The sequence below is a fragment of the Carcharhinus amblyrhynchos genome, chromosome 28, assembly GCF_965287045.1.
Source record: "Carcharhinus amblyrhynchos chromosome 28, sCarAmb.v2.hapA, whole genome shotgun sequence".
Classification (NCBI taxonomy): domain Eukaryota; kingdom Metazoa; phylum Chordata; class Chondrichthyes; order Carcharhiniformes; family Carcharhinidae; genus Carcharhinus; species Carcharhinus amblyrhynchos.
Window position 1 is genome coordinate 19,113,354 of NC_137351.1, and position 24,749 is coordinate 19,138,102.

Sequence of the window (24,749 nt, forward strand, 5' to 3'; positions counted from 1 at the left end):
AACAGCACATAAAAAGGCTGGTGAAAGGATTCAACTATTTGATTTGATTAGATCTGTTATTGTCATCATGTGTTAACATTCAGTGAAAAGTATTGTCTCTTATGCACTATACAGACAAAACTTACTTCCAAAACTTTACTTACAATAGTGAGAAAACTCCTATCGGCTCAGATTTTGCAGTAATAATGATGGTGAAACACCACACCAGGTTAAAGTCCAACAGGTTTATGTGGAATCACAAGCTTTTGGAGTGCTGCTCCTTCATCAGGTGAGTCACCTGAGGAAGACTCACTTGTGAGACATCTTAATGTGCCCACCTCAGTCCAACGCTGACATTTCCACATGATGGTGAAACAGTCAGTATTCACAACTTGCTACTAGCAAGTTCTGGAGTCTGCATATGTGCAGTTGAACGTGGCCATCCAGATGTTGCTGTTTGTGATTCTACCTTAGTCCCATGTGAAAGTTCCAATCATTTATTTGTTTGCGAAAAAAAATTATTTGAAAGCGGAGGAATATCAGTGCGTTTAATTCCTGGTTTGCTGATTATGAGAATGCTTCAATATGCTTGGTTTGATGGCATATCTGTTTCATGATGTCTTGATTTTGTACCAAATTCAAACTGATTTAGGAAGGGGGAAATACATAACAGAAATCACTAGGTCTTTGTGGGAAGCTTTCTTTGAGGTCAGCAGTAAGCTTTGCCACTAACCATAAAATCTGGGCCATTATGTGCATTCGGTTTAGGTTGGTCAGTTTTTGTTTAATTCATATGATGTACAATGGTGAGTCTCACTAAATAATCTTAAAATGTATTTCTCTGTTGTTATCAATTAGGTTGATCTACTTAAGTTTTTTTGTGTCCCAGTCAAGTCTGTTTCCCCAGTGAGAATGATCTACACGGAGATAAGCTGCTCTCCCACTGCACTAGATTCCTTAGATAATTTCCAAAAAAATAAGGCCACCCACTATTTGATTTTGTTGCACTGTAATTGACTACTACTGGTACATTACATGATTCTACTCCTGTAACACACAACCTAATCATAACTGATGCTGATGAGATATAATGGGAGCTGTTATAGGAGACAAATAGCCAAAGTTTTACATTTTCAAGCAAGGGGATAAATGTTTTGCATGCATGGTTTTTAAAAACTCTAAATGTAGAATAATTAACATTGGGGGAAAAGTGATTAATTAGGTAGTCTGAATTAAAATGTTCCCTCTTGTTGCTCAATATGTATTTCTTGGGTTTCCAGAGAGTTTGTGTGAAATTTGGCATGTGACTGAATTAAAATCGGGACCAGGATTTTACAATCCTGTCTGTTGACGGGGTTTTCTGACCCCACCAATGTCAACGGACAGCTGGCTGGGTCGTGCATCTGCTGTAGTGTCAATATCTTCAGAGGAGAGAAAATAGATAGAATAAGAAATAAAACTGATTTGAATGGCTTTGTTTTAGTTTCACAATATTACTATAACAAGGGAATTTTAATACTCTGACATTGGAGCAGTTTTATTCCTGTGATCATAATGTTTAATTGCATAGCTCAATAGTTAACAAGGTTGTCTGGCCTGTGGATACTGTAATTTTCTTGGGCCTGGCAATAATATGAGTTAAGATGTTGACATGGGCTAGCACATGTCCCAGGCTTTCTTTCCAGTCTATGTGGAGTTTGCACATTCTCCTCGTGTCTGCGTGGATTTCCTCCAGGTACTCAGGTTTCTTCCCACAGTCCAAAAATGTGCAGGTTAGGTTGATTGGCCATGCTAAAAATTGCCCCTTAATGTCCTGGGATGTGTAGGCTAGAGGGATTAGTAGGTAAAATATGTAGGGATATGGTGGTAGGGCCTGGGTGGGATTGTGTTCGATGCAGACTCAATGGGCCGAAGGGCCTCTTTCTGCACTATAGGATTCTAATGAAATTAAGATTTCATTACCTCACAGAAGTAAGAGTGTTTCATAAACAGAGAGAAAAAAGGGCATTAAATAGGGTAGTGTTGGCCCCATTTGAGATTACAGAATAAGAGTAATATGAGTCAACTCCATGCTCATTCAAGTTGAAAATAGCCAATTTTACCAAATATTTTGGATCAACCTTGTTTATGTTCAGTACAAATCCAATCTGTATTAAGTCTGTTTTGATTTGATTTATTATTGTCACATTTATTAGCATAGACTGAAAAGTATTGTTTCTTGCACGCAATACAAAGCATACCATTCATATAGAAGGAAACGGGAGAATGCAGAATGTAGTGTTACAGTCATAGTTAGGGTGTAGATAAAGATCAACTTAGTATAATGTAGGTCCATTCAAAAGTTTGATGGCAGCAGGGAAGAAGCTGTTCTTGAGTCGGTTGGTACGTGATCTCAGACTTTTGTCTCTTTTTCCCCAACGGAAGAAGGTGGAAGAGAGAATGTCCTGGATGCTTGGAGTCCTTATTTATGCTGGCTGCTTTGCCAAGGCAGCGGGAAGTGTAGACAGAGTCAATGGATGGGAGGCTGGTTTGCACGATGGATTGGGCTACATTCACGACTTTTTGTAGTTCCTTGCGGTTTAGGGCAGAGCAGGAGCCATACCAAGCTGTCATAAACCAGAAAGAATGCTTTCTATGGTGCATCTGTAAAAGTTGGTGAGAATCGTAGCTGACCTGCCAAATTTCCTTAGTTGTTGTACAAACCTGTGGATTTTAATTTCTAAATTGAATAAAGACAATAAGTCAACTTTAAATGTATAAACACAATTTCTTTATTTAACACTTTGTGTACCAAAATTCAAACTCACAACAGCTGGAACACTTTAACTCTTAACTTTAACTCTTTAACTGAAATGAATATTACTCAGTTCAGAACAAAGTGGCCAATTCTATATGTAAATTTTCCATGTCATTCTTTGTCTTCTCTGAGAATGTTCTTTCAGGGCACACGTGCAAAGGTTAGTCTCTGAGTTATCACCGAGGACTTGGGCTGAAAGACATGCCTTTCTCCTACACTTCTCAGATTCTTCCAAAAAGTTCTCTGGTGCTCAGCCAATGGTTTAACCAGAAACTGATCACATTGTTCGACCAGGCTAATGGAGTTACTCACAGACAACTCCATAATGCTTAGTTTAAATTGCATACAAGTCACATAAACCTCAACCCATATATGAGTATGGCTCTGATATGTCCAGCTTAGTTCAAAAAACTATCCTTATTTGGTCAGCGTAGGAAGTGTCAGATCACAGTCCACAAGCTAGGTCACAGCTTGCAGCAACTTTATGACCTGCATCTATTTTTGATTATAACTTGACCAAATATCCCAGCATGCTTGACTCTTATTGTCACAATTGCTCATACAGCTAATATCACTGTTATTGTTGCTGAAATCATTGTTGTTGTTGACTTTCTGACCACAAGCCTCTATAGGAACTTGATGGAGTAGGGTTGGGATGGTGGGGGGAGGTTAGACGGGTGGTGTAAGAAGAAAGAGGAAAACTAGAACAGCTACAATTCTTAAAGGAGCTGCAGCTGCCATCAATAGAAGGGTTGAATTTTTTTTGGTGGCACTGAAGCATGTAACCATTTAAAGAGAGAACTGAGACGATGGTGAAACAGTTCCAGAGTGACCAACCTGCATGCTTAACTACAGTAGATCCTGTTACGCAGATGCACCTCTTAATACTGGCACAATGTAAATGATTAATTCTCCATGCCTTAACACACGTTGCCATGTGTAAAACGGATAGCGTTTTATCATTTCATATGATCACACTAATCAAAAATAAACTTAGAAATATGAAATACTAAAGACTTTTAGCTTCCTGTTACATCAGCATCAGGGAGCTGAATATTTTTATCTGTGCAATGCTACATTAAGAAGCAGTCTTGCTAAATGGACCATGGGTGTCATTTCAAATGTTTAATGTTCACTGTAGGAAGAAAATATAATGGAAGCCTTCTGATAGCCAGCTTCACAGATTCTCCTACACCTGGTATGATTTCAGTTCAATAATTTCAAGTTTTACCCTGGAAGAAAGCCATTCTTTTTCAAATCAGGTTTTGACCCTCCTTAAATTGCCCAATATAAAAGTCTGGATTCTCAGGCATATTAAACTGGAGACTTTTTACTGTAAAGCAAGCAGCTCTAATCAACCAGAGCAATTTAGCTTGAAATTGACTAAATTATCTCAATAGCTGATGTACAAAAATCTTGCCAAAGATAGTTAAAATGATCCAATGTAATCTTAGTGGAAATTACAATATTCTCCTGAGTACAGAGAATTCTTATCTTACATGTTTGTAGTAAATTAACAGAATAAAAGCCTGCTGCATCAAGACTAAACATTCATGATAAAAACAGCAGAAAATGTCAAAATCAATTTAAGCTTATTCTGTGGTTCTTAAGCTTTCTGGTCCTTGGGCCACATAGCAGGGCAAAAGAGCCCACAAATCACCTACTGGTCCTGCCACCATAGAAATATTCTCCAGAACTGATGGGAAGATTGCCATTGATTTTGATGAATTGCAGAACTGTTGTGGCACAGGAAGCCACTTGGCCCATCATGTCTGTACTGGCTTTCCAAACTAACATCATGACTTACTGCCATTCCCCTGCCTTTTTCCCATACCTCTGCACATTGTTTCTATTCAAATCATTACCCAATGCCCTTTTGAATTCCCCGATCAAACCTGCCTCCACACACTTCCAGACAGCGCATTCCAGACCCAAGCCACTCACTGCATTAAAAAGTTTTTTCTCACTTCACATCTGCTCCTTTTGCAAATCACTTTAAATCTATGCCCTCATGTTCTCGATCCTATTAAGAGCGGGAATAGTTTTTCCCTATTTACTCTGTTCAGCCCCCTCATGATTTTGAACATTTCTACCAAATCTTCTCTCCAAGAAGAATCCCAATGTCCCCAATCCATCCTCATCCACTAAGGTTTCTCATCTCTGGAACCATTCTTGTAAACCTCTTCTGAACTTTTTCCAATGCGTTCACATAATTCCTATAGTGTCATACCTGAATTGTACAGAATATTCCATCTGAGGTCTAGTGTTTTGTATCTGTTCAGCATAACCTCCCTGCTCCAGTACTCTCTGCCCCTATTAATAAATCACAGAATACTTATTTATGCTTTATTAACTGCTCTTTCCGTCTGCCCTGCCATTTTCAGTGATCTATGCACATATCCACCCAGGTCCCTCTGCTCCTGCACCCCCTTAAGAATTTTACCCATATTTTGTATTGTCTCTCCACATCCTTCCTACCAAAATACATCACCTCAGCTGGAATATTGCACATTAATAACTTACATTTTGGACCTGCCCAGGCACCACATTTAGAACCATTGAGCTATGTATCATTTCAGTACCATAAATGCTATGAGTAATATGGAAAATTAGGTAACAAAATACTGTGGCTACATTACTCTGCTAATCATTTCCACTTTCTCTTCGCGTTGTAACTTATTGCCAAACAAGATTTTACATCTGCATATGTACTCAGCATTAAGACTGAAAATAATCTTGACAATTGAGGCCTCACACACCTGTTTGTGGAATAACCATTTATCTAATGTGACGAACAAATAGGACGTATGTTAGGCAGTGGCTACTTTTGAAAATTTAAACACAAAGAGCTTCTAATTCAGATAGATACATTGGCACAAGCAACACAGGACAGTTTTGGCTTATCATAGAATCCCGAGAGTGCAGAAGAAGGCCATTCGACCAATCGAACCTGCACCGACAACAATCCCACCCAGGCCCTATCTCTGTAACCCCACCTATTTACCCTGCTAGTCTCCCTGAAGCTAAGGGGTAATTTACCATGGCCAATCCACCTAACCCGCACATCTCTGGACTGTGGGAGGAAACTGGACTACCGGGACAAAACCCACACAGACACCAGGAAAACGTGCAAACTCAACACAGACAGTGACCCGAAACCAGAATTGAACCTGGGTCCTAGCGTTGTGAGGCAGCAGTGCTAACCACTGTGCCACTTATTGTGCATAAAGGTTTATCTGCAATGTTTTATATTTCATAGGCAAAGGTTGTGCAGTGAAATACACAGTATCATGTGAGGAGGCTCAACATTAAGCAAAACAAGGAGAAAATTAACTTTTCTTATATCAGTAACTCATCTTCCTTGGCTTGACGACACTGCCAATGAAGTAACTTGTCCCACTTTGACAAGTTTCTTTGTCATAAAATACATCAAAAACTGAATTGACTACATTTGTCACATGATATTAATCTTCAGAGTTCTGGACTGAGAAAATAACTTGTTGAGAGCTGTTTTTCAACCAGAGACCAACTTAGCCAAAAATATTTCTACCTTCAAAATAAATGGTTGATAGAACATGGGAGAAAATAAAGTAAGTCAAGTGTTTGGATTTCTTAAAAAAATTGTAGAAAACTAAAAGTTACTCAGCCTAATAGAAAAATATAGTGGGTGTAATTTTCCCACCCCCCTCACCACAGGAATCATAGTGGGCAGAGGATGGACCTTGCAAAGATCCGTTGACTTTAGGCGTGATTTTCTGGTTTTGGGGTGAGCCTGGCCAGAAAATCTTGCCCATTAACTTTAAAAAGTAGGAGCCCAAAGTTGAAATCGGTAGAAAGTGGGAAGCAGAGGACAAGCAGAAATTAACCAATTTTTTTTACATACTGGGATTTTGATTTTTCTTCTAACATTTTAAACTGGAAGACACCAAGAATACCTACTGAACAATTCATCAGGTGCCAATAGCTTATAAGTCTAAACTTCTTCCAAATATGAATCAAGGTGCAATGAATCCAAGTACTTCTAATTAGTTACTGAGACAAAATTACCAGCACAATTCATGAACACAAATCGATGTGAATAGTAAAAATCCTTATGTCAATAATAAATAGTGCGACTGCAGTATCTGTTGTGAAATATTATTCACATCTCGAACACTCAATATGTTTCTTCCTCATTTTTCTTTTAGTCGGCACTCCATTTTTTTCTTGCGTACTAATCCACAAAAACACGTATAAGACTATTTCTATCCAAATCAGTTTGCAGCATAAACATTCAGAGATAAAAGAGTCATTCAATCCCCTTAAACCCAGCAAGCTACTCCTGAAAGTAAATCACAAAAGTAATATCTTTAAAAAAAAGTAATTCACCAACTTATCGATTCCCTCAATCACCCTGTCATCTGTTCTTCACACAAAGTCAACATCCACAATATAGATCCAGGTATATTTTTTATGCTTAGGACAGCCCTAAGCTCCTTTAGGTCAAGGCACAGGTAAACTCAGGTCCAATTTCCTAAATTAAGAAGTCTCACAACACCAGGTTAAAGTCCAACAGGCTTATTTGGAATCACGAGCTTTTGAAGCAGTGCTCCTTCATCAGATGAGTGGAGAGTTGGGTTCACAAACAAAGCACATGTAGACAGAGACACAATTAAGACAGTGGTTGGAATGCGAGTCTTTACAGGTAACCAAGTCTTTACAGGCACAGACAATGCAAGTGGAGAGAGGGATAATTACAGGTTAAAGAGGTGTGAATTGTCTCAAGCCAGGACAGTTAGTAGGATTTTGCAAGCCCAGGCCAAATGGTAGGGGTTACATGTAGTGTGACATAAATCCAAGATCCCGGTTGAGGCTGTCCTCATGCGTGCGGAACTTGGCTATCAGTTTCCGCTCGGCAATTCCGTGTCGTGTGTTCTGAAGGCCGCCTTGGAGAATGCTTACCCAAAGACCGGAGGCTGAATGCCCTTGACCGCTGAAGTGTTTCGCGACAAGAAGGGAAGACTCCTGCCTGGTGATTGGCATGCGGTGTCCGTTCATCCGTTGTTGTAGCGTCTGTATGGTCTCGTTGATGTACCTCACCTTGGGACATTCTTTCCTGCAGCAAATGAGGTAGACAACATTGGCCGAGTCGCATAAGTATGTACTGTGTACCTAGTGGGTGGTGTTCTTACATGTGATGGTGGTATCCATGTCCAATTTCCTAAAAGCAAATGCAAATCTAGGAGATAAAATGCTGATGCATCCATTGTCTGGCTGCAGCTAGTTAGTTTTGTTTTCCTCCATCTTACAAAGAAAGAACTTAGATTTATGAATTTAGGACATCTAAAGCACTTTGCAACCAATAAAGAAGTAATTCTGACATGCAATCGCCATAGTAACATAAAAGCCACCTCCAACTACAATCCCATGTTTTCCCTTGCAGAGATTTGGTCCAGAATGCAGGTAACAAAAAAATTAAAGAAACAGGTGGTGGTGTGGCAAAACAGAAAGAGTCAATACAAAGAAAGACAGGTAGAGCAGAGCAGGAGGTTAGGAGCAATGAAAAGTTACTGGCAAGAGCACAGAGAAGGGCAACAAAGCACCTCCCAACAGAGGCACCCAACCCTATTTAAATTGGCACAATAGTCTGGCATCTCCAAATAACAGAGGTTATTGCCATCCAGAGAGCATTAGGATTCACCAGGGCAGCCCACAGACAGACCCCAAGAGCTCCCAGTCCAATGGATAAACAAAGCCCAATACAATGAGGAACAAAACATTTACATCAGTTCAGGATTGATAAATGATAATTATTATATACTATTCAGTATTAATAGTATAACACTATAAGATGTGTTGGTTTTAAAAAAATTAAATCTGCTGTTACGAATGATCTACTATTACTAAAGGAAGAACGTTAATGGAAATTGAAGATAGTAACAGGTTTTCATATAAACACTGATATTGGTCTTACAGAACAAAATAGCGTGCTATTCAAGTATAAATCAGAAAAATGACTTTTGGGTTGTGCTTAAAAGCGTAAGTCCTTCTTAAACGTGAGACTAATTAAAGTTACATCTGCTTCAACTTTGCATGCTAAGTTCCAATTTGCTGCTATTTCACATATGTTTTTGTATAGTAATGGCACTTATTTTCATCAGGAGCTGGGACGTTTGTCAGACATTATCTGGTTGTCATCATAGCCACCAGAATTAAGTAATGATGTTATCTGTTGTTAACTTTTTGCTCTCATGCCTGCACTATGCGTGGCTCCGTGTTTGACGCTGATTTGCCACAAGCAGATTTTCAACGTGCTCCACTTCCCATTTGTATTTTGGAATAAACAAGTCTGACACACAGACTACTTTTTGAACAACAGAATTCCACAAGTGTTGGGAAATTTGCCAGAATACTTTAGAAGACAATTTCTTAGAGTCCTTACAACTTCAACAGATTGAAAAACGTAATGTTTAATTTGTTCATTAATTTGTCTGCACTTTGTAACAGAATTCATTGCATTGTTGAAAGTCTGTGAGCTCTTAGGCTGATTGGTGTTAACAAATTGTCCCTAAATTAGTCTTCCCTCAATCTTCCCCAATAGGCGTAGACAAAGGTCATAGGTAGAAGAGGGCACTCACAATGTTAAAAAGGCGGTGCAGGCTCATTGGGCCGAAGGGCCTGTTTCCCGTGCTGTGTTGTTCTTTGTTCTCTGTTCTAATCCCAAACATGGGGGAGGCACGGTGGCTAGCACTGCTGCCTCACAATGCCAGGGACCCAAGTTCGATTCCAGTCTTGAGCGACTGTGTGGAGTTTGTACATTCTCCCTGTGTCTGCGGGGGTTAATTCCAGGTGCTCTGGCTTCCTTCACAGTCCAAAGATGTGCAGGTTAGGTGGATTGGCCATGTTAAATTGACCCTTACTATCTAAAGATTTGTAGGTTAGGGTTGATAAGTGAGGTAAATACTTGGCGTTATGGAGTTAGGACCTGGGTAGGATGCTCTGTTGGAGAGTTGGTGCAGACTCCTTGGGCCGAATGGCCTAATTCTGCATGGGAGGAAATCTATGAATTCTATTAAAAATGGAAGAAAATCTGGTTTTCTGTTGCATCTGGTCTCAGGACCCTATTTCACACTTGTCCATGCTGCCATAAGCAAAGTTTACCACAAAGCACAATTAGAATCATAGACGAATCAGAGTGACATAGTGGTGAGCACTGTTGCCTCACAGCGCCAGGGACCCAGTTTCAATTGCAGCCTCGGGTCACTGTCTGTGTGACGTTTGCACATTCTCCCCTTGTCTGTGTGGGTTTCCCCCGCGTGTTCGGGTTAGGTAGATTGGCCATGATAAATTGTCCATTAGTGTCGTAGGATTAGCAGGATAAATATATAAGGTTACAGGGATTGGGCCTGGGTGGGATCGTTGTCAGTGCAGGCCCAATGTGCCGAATAGCCTCCTTCTGCACTGCAGGGATCCTAGGATTATAAGCACAATTTAAAATGTTACTTCTATGTTTTTCACAGAAACAGGGTAGGAAATGGGTCATATAAAGCAGATAATGAGGAACAAAGTGCAGAGCTATAAAACTTTAAACTGTCCTCTTTTTTCCAAATACTACACACACATACCAGATCAAGTCCACAAATCAAAGATGAAACAATTAAAATCTAAGTAAAAATAATTAAAAAATGAAGAGCACCCATTTATTCCTGTTCAAGATTGGTGCCTATTGTTCTTATTACTGCAATAGCTAACAAAAGCTTCCTTTCTCTTAAATTAACACATATATATCAAACATACATTAGATCTGTAATATGTTTTAGTTTTAATGGATTTTCATGAAGACTCTCTCTCTCAACGTTTACGGTCACAGTGAAAGCATGTATAGAACACACATTCATAGAATCATACAGTGTAGAAGAGGCCTTTCAGTCTGCATTGACATTCAAGAAACTGAACTCCCACCTAATCCCATTTACCAGCACTTGACCTCTAGCCTTGAATATCAAGATGCGCCAAGTACTCATCCAGGTACTTTTTAAAGGATGTGAAGCAACCTGCTTCTACCACCCTCCCAGGCAGTGCATTCCAAACCATCACCACCCTCTGGGTAACAAATTTTTCCTCACATCTCCTCCCAAACTTCCAGCCCTTCACCTTGAACCTATGTCCCCTCATGAGTGACCCTTCAATTAAGAGGAACAGCTGCTCCCTATCCACTCTGTCCATGCCCCTTATATCTCATACACCTCAATCAGGTCACCTCCGCTTCAGCAAAAACAACCCAAGGCTATCCAACCTCTCTTCATAACTTAAATGCTCCATTCCAGCGGCATCCTAGTGCATCTCCTCTGCACCCCCTTCAGTGCAATCACAACCTTCTTATAGTGTGGTGACCAGAACTGCATTACAAAAGATACAATAGATTAATTTCTCTGCTTCAACTGAATGCCTTCCCTCTGTGTCTATTTTATAATTTACAGTTTGTAATTCACAACAGGAACCTCCTTAAGTTTACAATAGAAGTCATTTTCCTGTAACCGAAACAAAATTAATATATGCAGGACAGAGTTAAATGCCACAATCTGTTCTGTTTTAAATCAAATCTTGCTTTGCTAAACTTTCTGGACACTCTCTTGCCAAACTGTAAAGAGGATGAGAGCAAATGTAAAAAAAATGTTGACTGGTTATATTTACAACTGAGTGACTTTGCCCAAACTTTCCTTTTTTGCCAATCACCTGTTAACACGTAGGACAATTTTTTCTTCCGTTACTTCAATAAATAAGGATAATGAAGTGTTTGTGTTCCCTAACATAATGCTGGGGCAAGATAATATGCTTCCAATGCTGCTTGAAATAAGTATCATCCTTCTTCTGTAACAATTCTGTGACACGTTCAGGAAAAATCTTAACTATTTTTCTGAATTTTCTCAACACCTTTCTCCAAGGGATAACTGAAATTAGGAACAGTAAGAACTCTCACAACACCAGGTTAGAGACTAACAGTTTTAGTTGGAATCACAAGCTTTCAGAGCACTGATCCTTCATCAGGTGACTCACCTGATGAAAGTGCAGCATTCCGAAAGCTCATGATTCCAAATAAACCTGTTGGACTTTAACCTGGTATTGTTAAATTTCTTACCGTGCCCACCCCAGTCCAATACCAGCATCTCCACATCATGAAATTAGGAAGTTACATTGATCCTAATTTAAAGGACCTTCACGTAATGCATAATACAAAAGCCACATCAAGCAGGTAATAATAAATTGTCCACCTGCATTAAAATCCTTATGGCTGTAGCACTTCTTGCTGTTAAACTTACTTCTTCGCCTATGATACTGAGCAATCAATTCCTGCTTGCATTGCTTTTAATATGCAAAGTTGCATCATCTTCTTTCACCATTACTTTGAGGCCTCCATAAAAAAAATTCTAATTTGTATCTCCAAACATCAGAAACTCCTGCAATTGCCCAATTATATTGCTTAAAGCAAACTGCGCCACCTGCACCTCTCTGCTGGCCACAATTTCCAGTGGCAAAACTCTCCTCTCACCTACCTTAGATCCAGCATCCTACATTCTCCCAAACTGCTGTCTTTTTCATGCTGCTATTTGTGACGTTTAAGAGATTTTTAAAAATCATGTTCTCTGCAGCTCTCACAGCCTCATCTTATTTCATTGTCGCTGAATTGTCAGTAGAAGCCCTTTTATTGTTTCTTCAGTGGCTTAAATGGGGTTTTGTTTATTTTTAATATGGGCCTCAGATATTCTCTGGGATTATTTTATGACCCTGCATGGTTAGGAGGAAGACTGGTTGGCAGGTCATGTGTTTTGGACAGGTTTCTTTCCTTCCTAGTGAATTTCATGTTTCATTTTCTGTTTGTCTGGCTGCAGTTTAGCTTAGAAGAGAATGGACATTAGACTGAAAGCAGTGTTCTCTCTCTCCCTGGTATACTAGGAAGCTGTTCTGGGTGTATCCAGAGGGCTGCCTGAAGTTACATGGCTAAAAAATCAGGGTTTCAATTCTACAACCAAAGGACTCAGCTCCAGTATCACATGAACCTTAATCTTTGATGAGTTAAATCTGTGGAAAGGGTTTTGTCTATAGGAAGTTTTGTTTGATTAGAACAGTTTAGATTTAGTTGTTTAGGATTATACATTATCATGGTTGTTTTGGTTTTGTTTGTAATTGATAAAAGCTATTGCTAATTTTCTTTCCATACGTGTTAACTGCATTCTTAAATAAACTTTGTTTGATAAAAACTCCCTAGTGGGTCATTTGAATCATACCTAAGTGAAACATCTCACATTTATCCTAGCCAAATTCAAAGTGCAAAACTTATGATCTAGTCAGACTTCATACAACACTTTGGAGTTTCTGACTGAATTATAACACATTTCAATGTCTTCCTTCTTAAAGGAACTGCTCCCATTGTTCTTTTCCTACAGCTACATGCGACCATCACATATTGTGCTATACTGTCTGCTTTCTCTACTTATAATGCTCACTTTGTGCTAGTGGCTCCTACTTGAGTTGCTGCTGGACTGCTTCTTTCTGTCAACTTTTACAGATGCACCATAGAAAGCATTCTTTCTGATTGTATCACAGTTTGGTATGGCTCCCTGTTCTGCCCAAGACTGCAAGGAACTACAAAAGTCGTGAATGTAGCCCAATCCATAACGCAAACCAGCCTCCCATCCGTTAACTCTGTCTAAACTTCCCGCTGCCTCGGCAAAGCAGCCAACATAATTAAGGACCCCATGCACCCCGGACATTCTTTCTTCCACCTTCTTCCTTCCAGGAAAAGGTACAAAAGTCTGAGGTCACATACCAACCGACTCAAGAACAGCTTCTTCCCTGCTGCTGTCAGACTTTTGAATGGACTTACCTCGCATTAAGTTGATCTTTCTCTACATCCTAGCTATAAATGTAAGATTACATTCTGCACTGTCTCGTTTCTTTCTCTATGAATAGTATGTTTTGTCTGTACCACGAGTAAGAAACAATACTTTTCACTGTATGTTAACACATGTGACATGCTGACTTAAGTTTGCTTGTTTCACTTTATCATGCTACTTTATTATTTATGCTCTTTCAAGGTAAGTATGAAATATTCAAGCTATTCAGTCCATCAAATGTAAATTTCTACTCTGTGAAGAGTCTAATAATAGAGCCAGATACATTCATGCTGAGAACACCGTCCATTACATTATCCATGCTGGGTACATTTATTCTGACACCAACATCACATCTCCAGATCAAACTACTAACCCTTAAAAGCATCCTTAGGTATCTTTGTATAATGGACAATCAAGTTATGTATCAGGAAAAAAATGATCATGGCTTCTCAAAACATTCCAAATTACTGCATAACTAAAATTACATGCATATAATTAAAACATTTTGCTGCCATTTCAGTGGGGCTGCCCTCGTGATAGCCCACCAGCTTGTGATTAAGGATGTTGTTGAAGCAATCATACAAAATATTGTTCTGAGTTAAATGCCATTAAGTAGGCTTGACTTTTATAACTAACATAAGAATGTGCTTAGGAAAACAGAGCAGCAAGAAAACTGCATAAATCTGGTAACTTATCCTGAACTTCCTATGACTACTCCGTCTGATTTGATTAGTAGGGGGTTCAGGGATTATGTCGAAAGATCAGGAGAATGGGGATGAGAAAAATATCAGCTATGATTGAATGGCGGAGCAGACTCAATGGGCTGAGTGGCCTAATTCTGCTTCTATGTCTTATGGACATAAACATGTACTTCATACAGGAATCATTTTTAGCATTTTTTTTTTAAGTAGCATGCAAGTTTGGCCAGAAGGTAGACACTTCAATTGGCAACACTTCTCCACTATTTGAAACTAAAGAAAATTACTCTGGCTTTCACTGAAATATGTGAAAGTGAATTTCTTTGAAAATGATGGCTACTTGCCAATCTCTAGGGCACAAGGCCTATAAGGTAATTGGCAAAGTAACCACCTTCCTCCAATGTTCCCTTTTTAGGAATTAGTTTCTAAATGAAAATGGATCGGAATCCTTTTGAATAAAATCATCATCTTTCCTGGTTGCTAAGTCTCTCCCTTTAGACTGAGTGTGTAACAAATTTCTCCTTTAATTTAAAACATTTCCTTGGAGGAACCCCAAAAACAGTCATTTTACCCTTGAACGAGAAAGTTAAAAAGTCTTTACAAATCAGGAGAGCAATTTGCAATAACACACCAAAGGTTTCAAATTAGTTGGTGCTTCTGTTTAAATAGGAAATACAGTGGCAATATTATTGCACATTTATTTGTAATTATTCACTATATGCCTTTGGAAATAAATAATTTCTGAATGATGGTATCTGTTACACACAAGAGATTTTGGGGTTGGGATTAAATTCAGTCGCAGCATTTCTGCAAGTATTCTTCTGAAACTCATCCAAGAAAGTCTTAATTTAATTAAATTAATATTGGAAAAGTTATGTTGAAATAAGCCGGAAATTATGGAAATGTAAATAGCACAAAGACCATTTCTAGCACATTTTACTGGATACAAATACAGAAAAATGTTGGAAACATTCAGGAGGTCTGGCAGCATCTACGGAGAGAGAAAATAGAGCTAAAGTTTCGAGTCCTTATGGCACCTCTTCATTGCTAAAGAGGGTAGAAATGTGACGTATTATATACTGTATAAGAAGGGGTGGAGCAGAGAAGATCAGTGACTGGTGGGAAGTAGGAAAGATTGCAATAACGATGTCGTAAGACACGGCAATGTAAATGACACAAGACGGTGCAAGCAGTTGAATAAATGTATGGTATAAGAACGTGTTAATGGGAAAATAAAGGTCAGTGCTCAATGAAAGCAAAACTTAAGAACAGGTGACAGCTGGCCCTGGTGGGGAGGCAGGGTTGCATTGGGTCAAAAAATGTTTTGGATATTTAAGATGTGGAGATGCCGGCACTGAACTGGGGTGGGCACAATAAGAAGTCTCACAACACCAGATTAAAATCCAACAGGTTTATTTGGAATCATGGGCCACTCACTTGAGGAAACAACAATGCTCTGAAAGCTTGTGATTCCAAATAAACCTGTTGGACTTTAACCTGGTGTTGTGAGACTTCTTACTGTGCCCAACCCAATCCAATGCTGGCCTCTCCACACCATGGTTAGTAAACAGTCAGTCACATGGAAATATTCACATAGAGCAAATCACTAAGTTATAAGCAGTTAATATCCTTCACTTTGAATTTAAAATTTCCAGCAGCAAAATAAATGATGATTGCATTAAGACAGAAGCTAACATAAAGATAAATAAACTTGTGAGAAGAAAAACATTTAAAAATGTGGAATTTATTACTATGGAGAAATTACATTCCACAAAATAAAACTGGCTTTCCAAAGCCACTGAGAGTGTTTAGCAGTAGTTATAAAGCCGGTACATTGTTGAAAACCCCGTTATATACCTCACTCAACAAGGCATGGCTGCCAAATGTAGGGCAAAGGAAAGAAAGTTACATATTGTCTGATTTGCATTTTTTTTCCATATAACAGGATCTCTTAAAAGTTGTGCATCAATGATTTTAATCATATTTTTCCACACAGCTTAACTCAAGAACTATAAATACAGAAATAAGTATTATACGTAACTCTAGATTTTTTTTAATCTCAAAAAATTGTGGGGTGCCTTTAAGTTTTTGGGGAAAAAAAAGATAATGTCCACAATAACATCCAGCTAACTTCTCAATTAAATACAATTTTCCATTTTAAAAATTAGCATGATGGGCAACAGGTAACAGCTTTTTCTCTTGCTATTTACAAATGCAACAGTATCCCTTAATGATATAAGTCTGAACTCTCTTTCTCATAGTGATCATTTTATTTTAGTAAACATGCAATCAAATTTGTTGTATTCTATCAAAATACTTTTTATCCCAATAACTATTTCACTTGTAAAAGTAAAAGGTTTAATAAGGTTTGAAAGATGAATTGACAATCTCTTTAGGCATTCTTCAAATTTACATAAGAACGTAAGAAATAGGAGCAGGAGTAGGCCATCTGGCCCTTCGAGCCTGCCCCGCCATTCAATAAGATCATGGCTGATCTGTCGTGGCTCAGATCCACTTTCCGGCCCTCTCCCCATAACCCTTAATCCCCTCTCTTATCAAAAACCCATCAACCCGCTTCTTGAAAATATTTAGCGAGGCAGCCTCCACCACTTCAACGGGTAGAGAATTCCAGAGATTCACCACCCTTTGAGTGAAGAAGTTCCTCCTCAACTCCATTCTAAAACGCCCCCCCTTTATCTTGAGGCTGTGCCCCCTAGTCCTACTGTCTTTTTTGAGCGGGAAGAGTCTCTCCACCTCTATCCTATCCATCCCATTCATCATCTTATACGTCTCAATGAGATCTCCCCTCATTCTTCTAAACTCTAACGAGTACAAGCCTAGTTTATTCAGCCTCTCCTCATAGCTCAAGCCCCTCAACTCCGGTATCAGCCTCGTAAACCTCCTCTGCACTCCCTCCAAGGCCAAAATATCTTTGCGCAGGTGCGGCGCCCAAAACTGCACACAGTACTCCAGCTGCGGCCTCACCAATGCCCTATACAGCTGCAGCAAGACCTCCCTACTTTTGTATTCAATCCCCTTCGCTATGAAGGCCAGCATCCCATTCGCCTTCCTGACCACCTGCTGCACCTGCAGGCTGGGTTTTTGCGACTCATGCACAAGGACCCCGAGGTCCCTCTGCACCGTCGCCTGCTGCAGTTTTTCGCCCCGTAAGTAATAGTCCTTCCTACCATTCTTCCTACCAAAGTGGACCACCTCACACTTGCCAACATTAAATTCCATTTGCCATTTCCTGGCCCATTCGCCCAGCCTATCTAGATCCTTCTGCAGACTCTCCACACCCTCCGCACAATTTGCCGTTCCCCCAATCTTGGTGTCATCCGCAAATTTCGACACCCTACACTCGGTTCCCTCCTCCAGATCATCTATATAAATGGTAAAAAGCTGAGGCCCCAGCACCGACCCCTGGGGCACTCCACTAGTCACCATCCGCCAATCCGAATAGCACCCGTTGACCCCCACTCTCTGCCTCCTATTTGACAACCAATCCTCTATCCACACTAACACCCTACCCCCAACTCCAAGTCCCCTGACCTTCTGCAATAACCTCTTAGGGAGATCAATTATGGAAAGGATGGTAAAACACCTTAACTGGATAATCAAGTGCAAGACTAAAATTTGACCTATAATTTTTAAGTAATGATTAGCTTCTAAAGCAGACTATCAGCAAATTAAAATTAAATAGCTTCATTCGCAAATCTGTTTGCTACAGAAAAATGCCATTTTTCTATTAACATTTTGAGTCTCACTGCAAGATTGTAATTAAGCTTTTGAAACCAATGTTTGATCTTAGCCAGATTCTGATCTTGAAGTGTTTGGCTCCCAATGTTTAGTCTTGATATTGAAAAACTGTCCTTCTAACAACCACGTTATGTATAAAATTTAGAGTAGCTAAGAGCAGTGGGCGAGAAGAGGATTGGGAAAGGTTTAAATGTCAACAAAGATTGACAAAGAAGTTGATAAAGGAGGGTAGGAGAAGCTATGAGGCTGGGCTAGCGCTTAATATAAAAAAGGATAGCAAGAGTTTTTATAAATATATAAAAAGGAAGAGGCTGGCTAGGGTGAACGTTGGTCCTTTAGAGGATGAGAAAGGGGAGCTAGTGGTAGGGGATGGGGATATGGCTAAGGTCTTGAATAACTTTTTTGTTTCTGTCTTCACGGAGGAGGACGTGAATAATTTGCCGGGTGTTAGCGATGGAAAGGTGGTAGGAATGGAGGGTCTTAATGATATTACTGTTACTAGAGAGGTGGTGCTCGACAGACTGGAGGGGCTGATTGTGGACAAGTCCCCAGGACCGGATGGAATGCATCCGAGGGTTCCGAAGGAAATGGCGGAGGTTATAGTGGATGCCTTGGTGGTTATTTTCCAGACGTCGCTGGATTCCGGGGAAGTGCCGGAAGATTGGAAAACGGCTAATGTTACGCCGTTGTTTAAGAAGGGTGCCAGGCAAAAGGCGGGGAATTATAGGCCGGTTAGTTTAACGTCTGTGGTAGGTAAAATGTTAGAATCTGTCATTAAGGAGGAAATTGCGAGGCATCTTGAAGGGAATTGCTTGATAGGGCAGACGCAACACGGTTTCATTAAAGGGAAGTCGTGTCTGACAAATTTACTGGAGTTCTATGAGGATGTGTCTAGGGCAGTGGATAGAGGAGAGCCGGTGGATGTGGTCTTTCTGGATTTTCAGAAGGCGTTTGACAAGGTACCTCACAAGAGGTTATTGCAGAAGGTCAGGGGACATGGAGTTGGGGGTAGGGTGTTAGCGTGGATAGAGGATTGGTTGTCAAATAGGAGGCAGAGAGTGGGGGTCAATGGGTGCTATTCGGATTGGCGGTTGGTGACTAGTGGGGTGCCCCAGGGGTCGGTGCTGGGGCCTCAGCTTTTTACCATTTATATAGATGATCTGGAGGAGGGAACCGAGTGCAGGGTGTCGAAATTTGCTGATGACACCAAGATTGGGGGAAAGGCAAATTGTGCGGAGGGTGTGGAGAGTCTGCAGAAGGATCTAGATAGGCTGGGTGAATGGGCCAGGAAATGGCAAATGGAATTTAATGTTGGCAAGTGTGAGGTGGTCCACTTTGGTAGGAAGAATGGTAGGAAGGACTATTACTTACGTGGCGAAAAACTGCAGCAGGCGACGGTGCAGAGGGACCTCGGGGTCCTTGTGCATGAGTCGCAAAAACCCAGCTTGCAGGTGCGGCAGGTGGTCAGGAAGGCGAATGGGATGCTGGCCTTCATAGCGAGGGGGATTGAATATAAAAGTAGGGAGGTCTTGCTGCAGCTGTATAGGGCATTGGTGAGGCCGCAGCTGGAGTACTGTGTGCAGTTTTGGGCACCGCACCTGCGCAAGGATATTTTGGCCCTGGAGGGAGTGCAGAGGAGGTTTACTAGGCTGATACCGGAGTTGAGGGGCTTGAGCTATGAGGAGAGGCTGAATAAACTAGGCTTGTACTCGTTAGAGTTTAGAAGAATGAGGGGAGATCTCATTGAGACGTATAAGATGATGAATGGGATGGATAGGATAGAGGTGGAGAGACTCTTCCCGCTCAAAAAAGACAGTAGGACTAGGGGGCACAGCCTCAAGATAAAGGGGAGGCGGTTTAGAACGGAGTTGAGGAGGAACTTCTTCACTCAAAGGGTGGTGAATCTCTGGAATTCTCTGCCCGTTGAAGTGGTGGAGGCTGCCTCGCTAAATATTTTTAAGAAGCGGGTTGATGGGTTCTTGATAAGAGAGGGGATTAAGGGTTATGGGGAGAGGGCGGGAAAGTGGAACTGAGCCACAACAGATCAGCCATGATCTTATTGAATGGCGGGGCAGGCTCGAAGGGCTAGATGGCCTATTCCTGCTCCTATTTCTTATGTTCTTATGTTCTTAAAATCAGATGGAACCATTTAAGCAGATGGTGATAAAGATACATAATGAAATGATTCCAGCAGATTGCCCGAAAATCCCATCTAAATATTCACAAAAGGCACGAAGAACCCATAAAATGACCATGGATTACAAATATACATTATCTGATAAAAATGACTACCTGTTTATTGCTTGATTTTTGTTGAGTTTAAATGGTGCAGAAAAATGCATACCATCCAAATGCAGTCAGCCAAGTATGTCAATGTAGTAGCCATATTGCATACAGCAAGATCCCACAAACAGCAATGAGATAAATGACCAATTAATGGTTGGAATTTTACCACCCCATCTGCCATGGGAACCTGGAATGGGTGAGAGGCGGACCATGGAAAAGTCCGCTAACCTCAGGCGGGATCTGTAAAATCTCAACTCTGAGGCGTGACCACTATCCAATAAGCTATCAAAATGAATTGGAGTGATTGGTATAAGTCATAGGAAGTAAAGAAACAGACACTTTCTTAAGAAAGAAAACCATACACACTATAAGCGAAGAAAATCTAACTATTGTATTGAATCCATTCCTTGAAAGCACTGTTCCACTGTTTGGAGTGGCTTAATCAGTGACATAATGCTTTCTGGTTTAAACTCCTTCTACGAGTTGAAGTTTACACCAAATGGAGATACTTAAAGTGCAAAAAGTTACTGTGATATAGAAGTGGTCATCATAATGCAAGAGAATAAAGGGCGCAATTCTCCTGTGATGGGAGCTGGATGTGGAGCATTGCTCACTGCCCAGGCCATATCTTCCAGCCCCAACCTCATTAACAATGCAACCGAGTATTTTGATTTGATTTATTATTCACATGTATTGCACGATATTCAGTAACAAGGCAGACCTAATGACGTGTAGTATACCATCATATACGAGCATCATATTGAAAAGGCACACATCACTGACCCACTGTTGAAGATGATAGACGTCCTGAGAAAGAAGATGGATCTCTGAAAACATTCTGAGGCCAGGAGATAGACCTTCTGAGTAAGACGATGGATCCCCAGGAACATTGAGGCTGGAAGATGGACTTCTTTGATGACACTGAATCTGGAAGATCCACCTATAGATGGTCTTCTCCTTTGCTGCTGTGGTGTTCCGAAATACAGGGTTGCTGGCTGGCCCCATTGTTCAGGCGAGTCTTGACATCTACATGCCACTTTGTTCCAGATGTATTTTGGACTGGCATATGTTCCTGCTGGCATCAGGGAGAATTGGGAGTAGGGTGTTTGTGGGGAGGGTGTAGTTCTGGTCAAGTGTTCATCTGCATCCCAGGAGTGGGATGCAAATCAGTTTCACGCTGGTCTCCAGCGGATTTCCTATCCACTGGGGTGGGCACCAGCAGAAGGTACTGTGGGCTATTCATGCTGACATGAAACCTAATTTTACACTGTTGCCAAATTCATTCCATTGCCTGCCACTGAACCACCAACATCGCCATGGGAGAATTCTGTGCCAAGTCTTTACTGGTGAACAATTAACAACCAATTTTCTCAAAAAGCAAGGACAAGATACAAAAGGTGCTTGCAGAAACCACAGCTTTGGTCTACACAGAATAAATTCTTTTGGTTCTGCGTATTGTGTAGACTTCATTATTAACATCCAGTCCTTCATCAACCCAATTTTCCTGTATTTGCTCCGTCAAAGCGATACAGAACACACTGACACAGGAAACTCTAGCCATTACCTCTTTCTTTCTTTCTCACTTTATTTTGGAAAAAATAGACAGACATTCCATTTTAAAATAACTACCGTAAATGTTTTTCTACTGAGATTTTCCAGCATTTTCTCTGCAGGATAATATCTCTTTTTAACTAATGGTGTGCTTGTTTAACCAGAGTCAATGAATTTGTGTTTATTTAGGTTTCCCTTGAGGTTTCAGGGTAGAGTTTTGATTAGGTTGATTGACAGGGACTGAGTCATGTGCTAATGAGAGGTGCTAAGCTTGCAAGGAAGATCCACCGTTTCTCTTTCACTTTTAAAACAAGCAGCTCCTGCCTGATTCTGAAAGAAGCAAGATGCCTTTCTCTCTTTCTCTCTGTGGAGGTTGTCTGAGAGCTTCAAGGCTAACAACCTAAGTACAGGCATGTAAGCCTATGTTTTGCTGACTAATTTTGAGAAGGGGTTTAAGTCTGTAAGCAGAATATTCCTTGAATTGGAAATCATAGGGATAGGTTAGCAATTAAGAATTGTATCTTGTCATTTTTAAGTATTGTTTGATTAGTAAACAATCTAATTCATTTGTTATAGTTGAACGTTGTTAACTGAAGTTTGTTTTGATAATAGCTTCCCAGTCTGTCAGCAGAATTGCGCCTAATTGAAACATTATATTCTCATTTTAATGCCAAAATAGCAAATACTTGGGATCTAGTATGGCTTCATAGTATACCTTGGGGTTTCTGATCTGTGCCCTAACCATATATCAGATCCCATGGAGTAAGAAATTCAATAAACTCATACCAACCTATGATCCAATACTATGTTCTTCAAGCTCCCAATCATTCTTCTTTCCATTAGACCTAAGGCATTCATTCCACCCATTTGCTCTCTATGGCTAGTTGGCTTTAACCTTCCATATTTTCCCCACAAATTCAAAAATCTCGAGTAAATTTTCTGTCATATCCATTTGCTCTTCTGTTACTGCTTGCTGCGTCTGCAAAGTGTCTTTGGATCCTTACTATGTCAAACACACTATGTAAATGCAGCTCACTGGAAAGCAAAATTTGCAGTGATATTCATTTCTGTTATACAAAATAGTATAGCTAGGTCATACCTTCGATAGGACCTTCTGATTAGCAACCATAGTGATGAGACCTGCACAGCAAACCAATGCACTAGAGCTAGAGAGTCCTGAACTGGCTGGAATTGTGCCATCAACCACACAGTTCATTCCATTGGCAATGAGGTTGAAATGTTCCTGAGAAAATAATTTTTCATAAAATAAGTTCAACAGTCGATAAAAGAGTTTAAAATACACATTTATCCAAAAATATTGAAATATAAAACTCCAACAGCAGACAAAATAATATTCAATATTTTTGCATCATAAAGTGAAAAGGAGATTAAGAAAGGAGCAAGGCATGAAGAACAAACAAAAAGGAAGAGGGGAATGGAATAAAAGACTTACATAGTTGTACTATAGTGTGTTGATATAGTTCGTCATTAATATTTTTACAGACAGTGCTGATGTCATTTAAAATTCTAGCCAAATGCAATTAACACAGAAAGGGATCTGGGCATGCAGGTCCACAATTCCCTAAAAGTAGCGACACAGGTGGCCAAGGTGATTAAGGCGGCATATGGCATGCTTGCTTTCAACAGCCAGGTCACTAAGTACAAGAATTGTAAAGTCATGTTGCAGCTATATAAAGTCTTGTTTGGGCTGCATCTGGAGTACTGCGTGCAGTTCTGGTCACCAGACTACCAAAAGGACATTAAAGTTTTGGAGAGAGTACAAAGAAGGGTCACCAGGATGTTGCCTGGTCCCGCGGGTGTTGACTATGAGGAGAGGTTGAATAAACTAGGGTAGTTTTCACTAGAAAAGCGAAGACTGAGGGGAAGTCTACAAAATTATGAGGGACGTAGACCGGGTGGATAGTCAGAGGCTTCTATGTAGGGTGAAAGTTTCAATTACAAGGAGGCACAAATTCAAGGTGAGATTGGGAAAGTTTAAGGGAGATGTGCAGGAAACTTTTACACACAGAGAGTTGTGGGTGCCTAGAATGCGTTGCCAGAGAAAGTGATGGAAGCAGGCACATTAGCAACATTTTAAAAGGCACCTGGATGGGTACATGAATAGAGAGGAAATAGAGAGGTAGGGACCAAGTTAGGACATTATGATCGACACAGGCTTGGAGGGCCAATTGGCCTTTTGCTGTACTGTACTTTTCTTTGTTCTAAAATGCAAGAAGTTAATAATTCCTCTGATAAACTTAGTGGAATAGTGATATACCAAAAACAGGCAGCACTTTCAACTATTGTGCAACATTAATAATCTACCAATAAAGTCACACTAATTCCATTTTCCAGCACTTGTCCTGTATCCTTGAATGTTATGATGTTTCCTGTGCTCATCCAAATAAGTAGTTCACTTGTTGTTCAAGGAATATTCTCTGAAAGTTGGTGCATGTAGTAATTTAACTTCTGGTTAAATTGAAAGTTCTTGTAAAAGTTTGTAGTTATTTAAATCTTCTACCACTTCAACATATATTCTATATTCTCAAAAGTAAAATCACATTCTGGTGACAGTATAGGTTGAAAAAACAGGAAACAGGGACAGCACGGTGGCACAGTGGTTAGCACTGTTGCTTCACGGTGCCAGGGTCCCAGATTTGATTCCGGCCTCGGGTGACTGTGCGGAGTCTGCACATTCTTTGTGTCTGCGAAGAGTTTCCATCGGGTGCTCCAGTTTCCTCCCACACTCCAAAGATGTGTGGGATAGGTTGATTGGTCATGATAAATTGCTCCTTAGTGTCAGGG

General features: G+C 40.3%; 1 protein-coding gene across 3 annotated transcripts in view; it reads right to left on the reverse strand.

Moving 5' to 3' along the window:
• Window positions 1–24,749, reverse strand: part of galk2 (galactokinase 2) — a 115,195-nt gene that overhangs the window by 53,617 nt on the left and 36,829 nt on the right. For all 3 annotated transcript variants that reach the window (XM_080214003.1, XM_080214002.1, XM_080214001.1), the window contains exon 5: window positions 23,044–23,187. In XM_080214003.1, coding sequence (XP_080070129.1) covers window positions 23,044–23,187 — 144 coding nt within the window. The remainder of the gene's footprint in view (window positions 1–23,043; window positions 23,188–24,749) is intronic.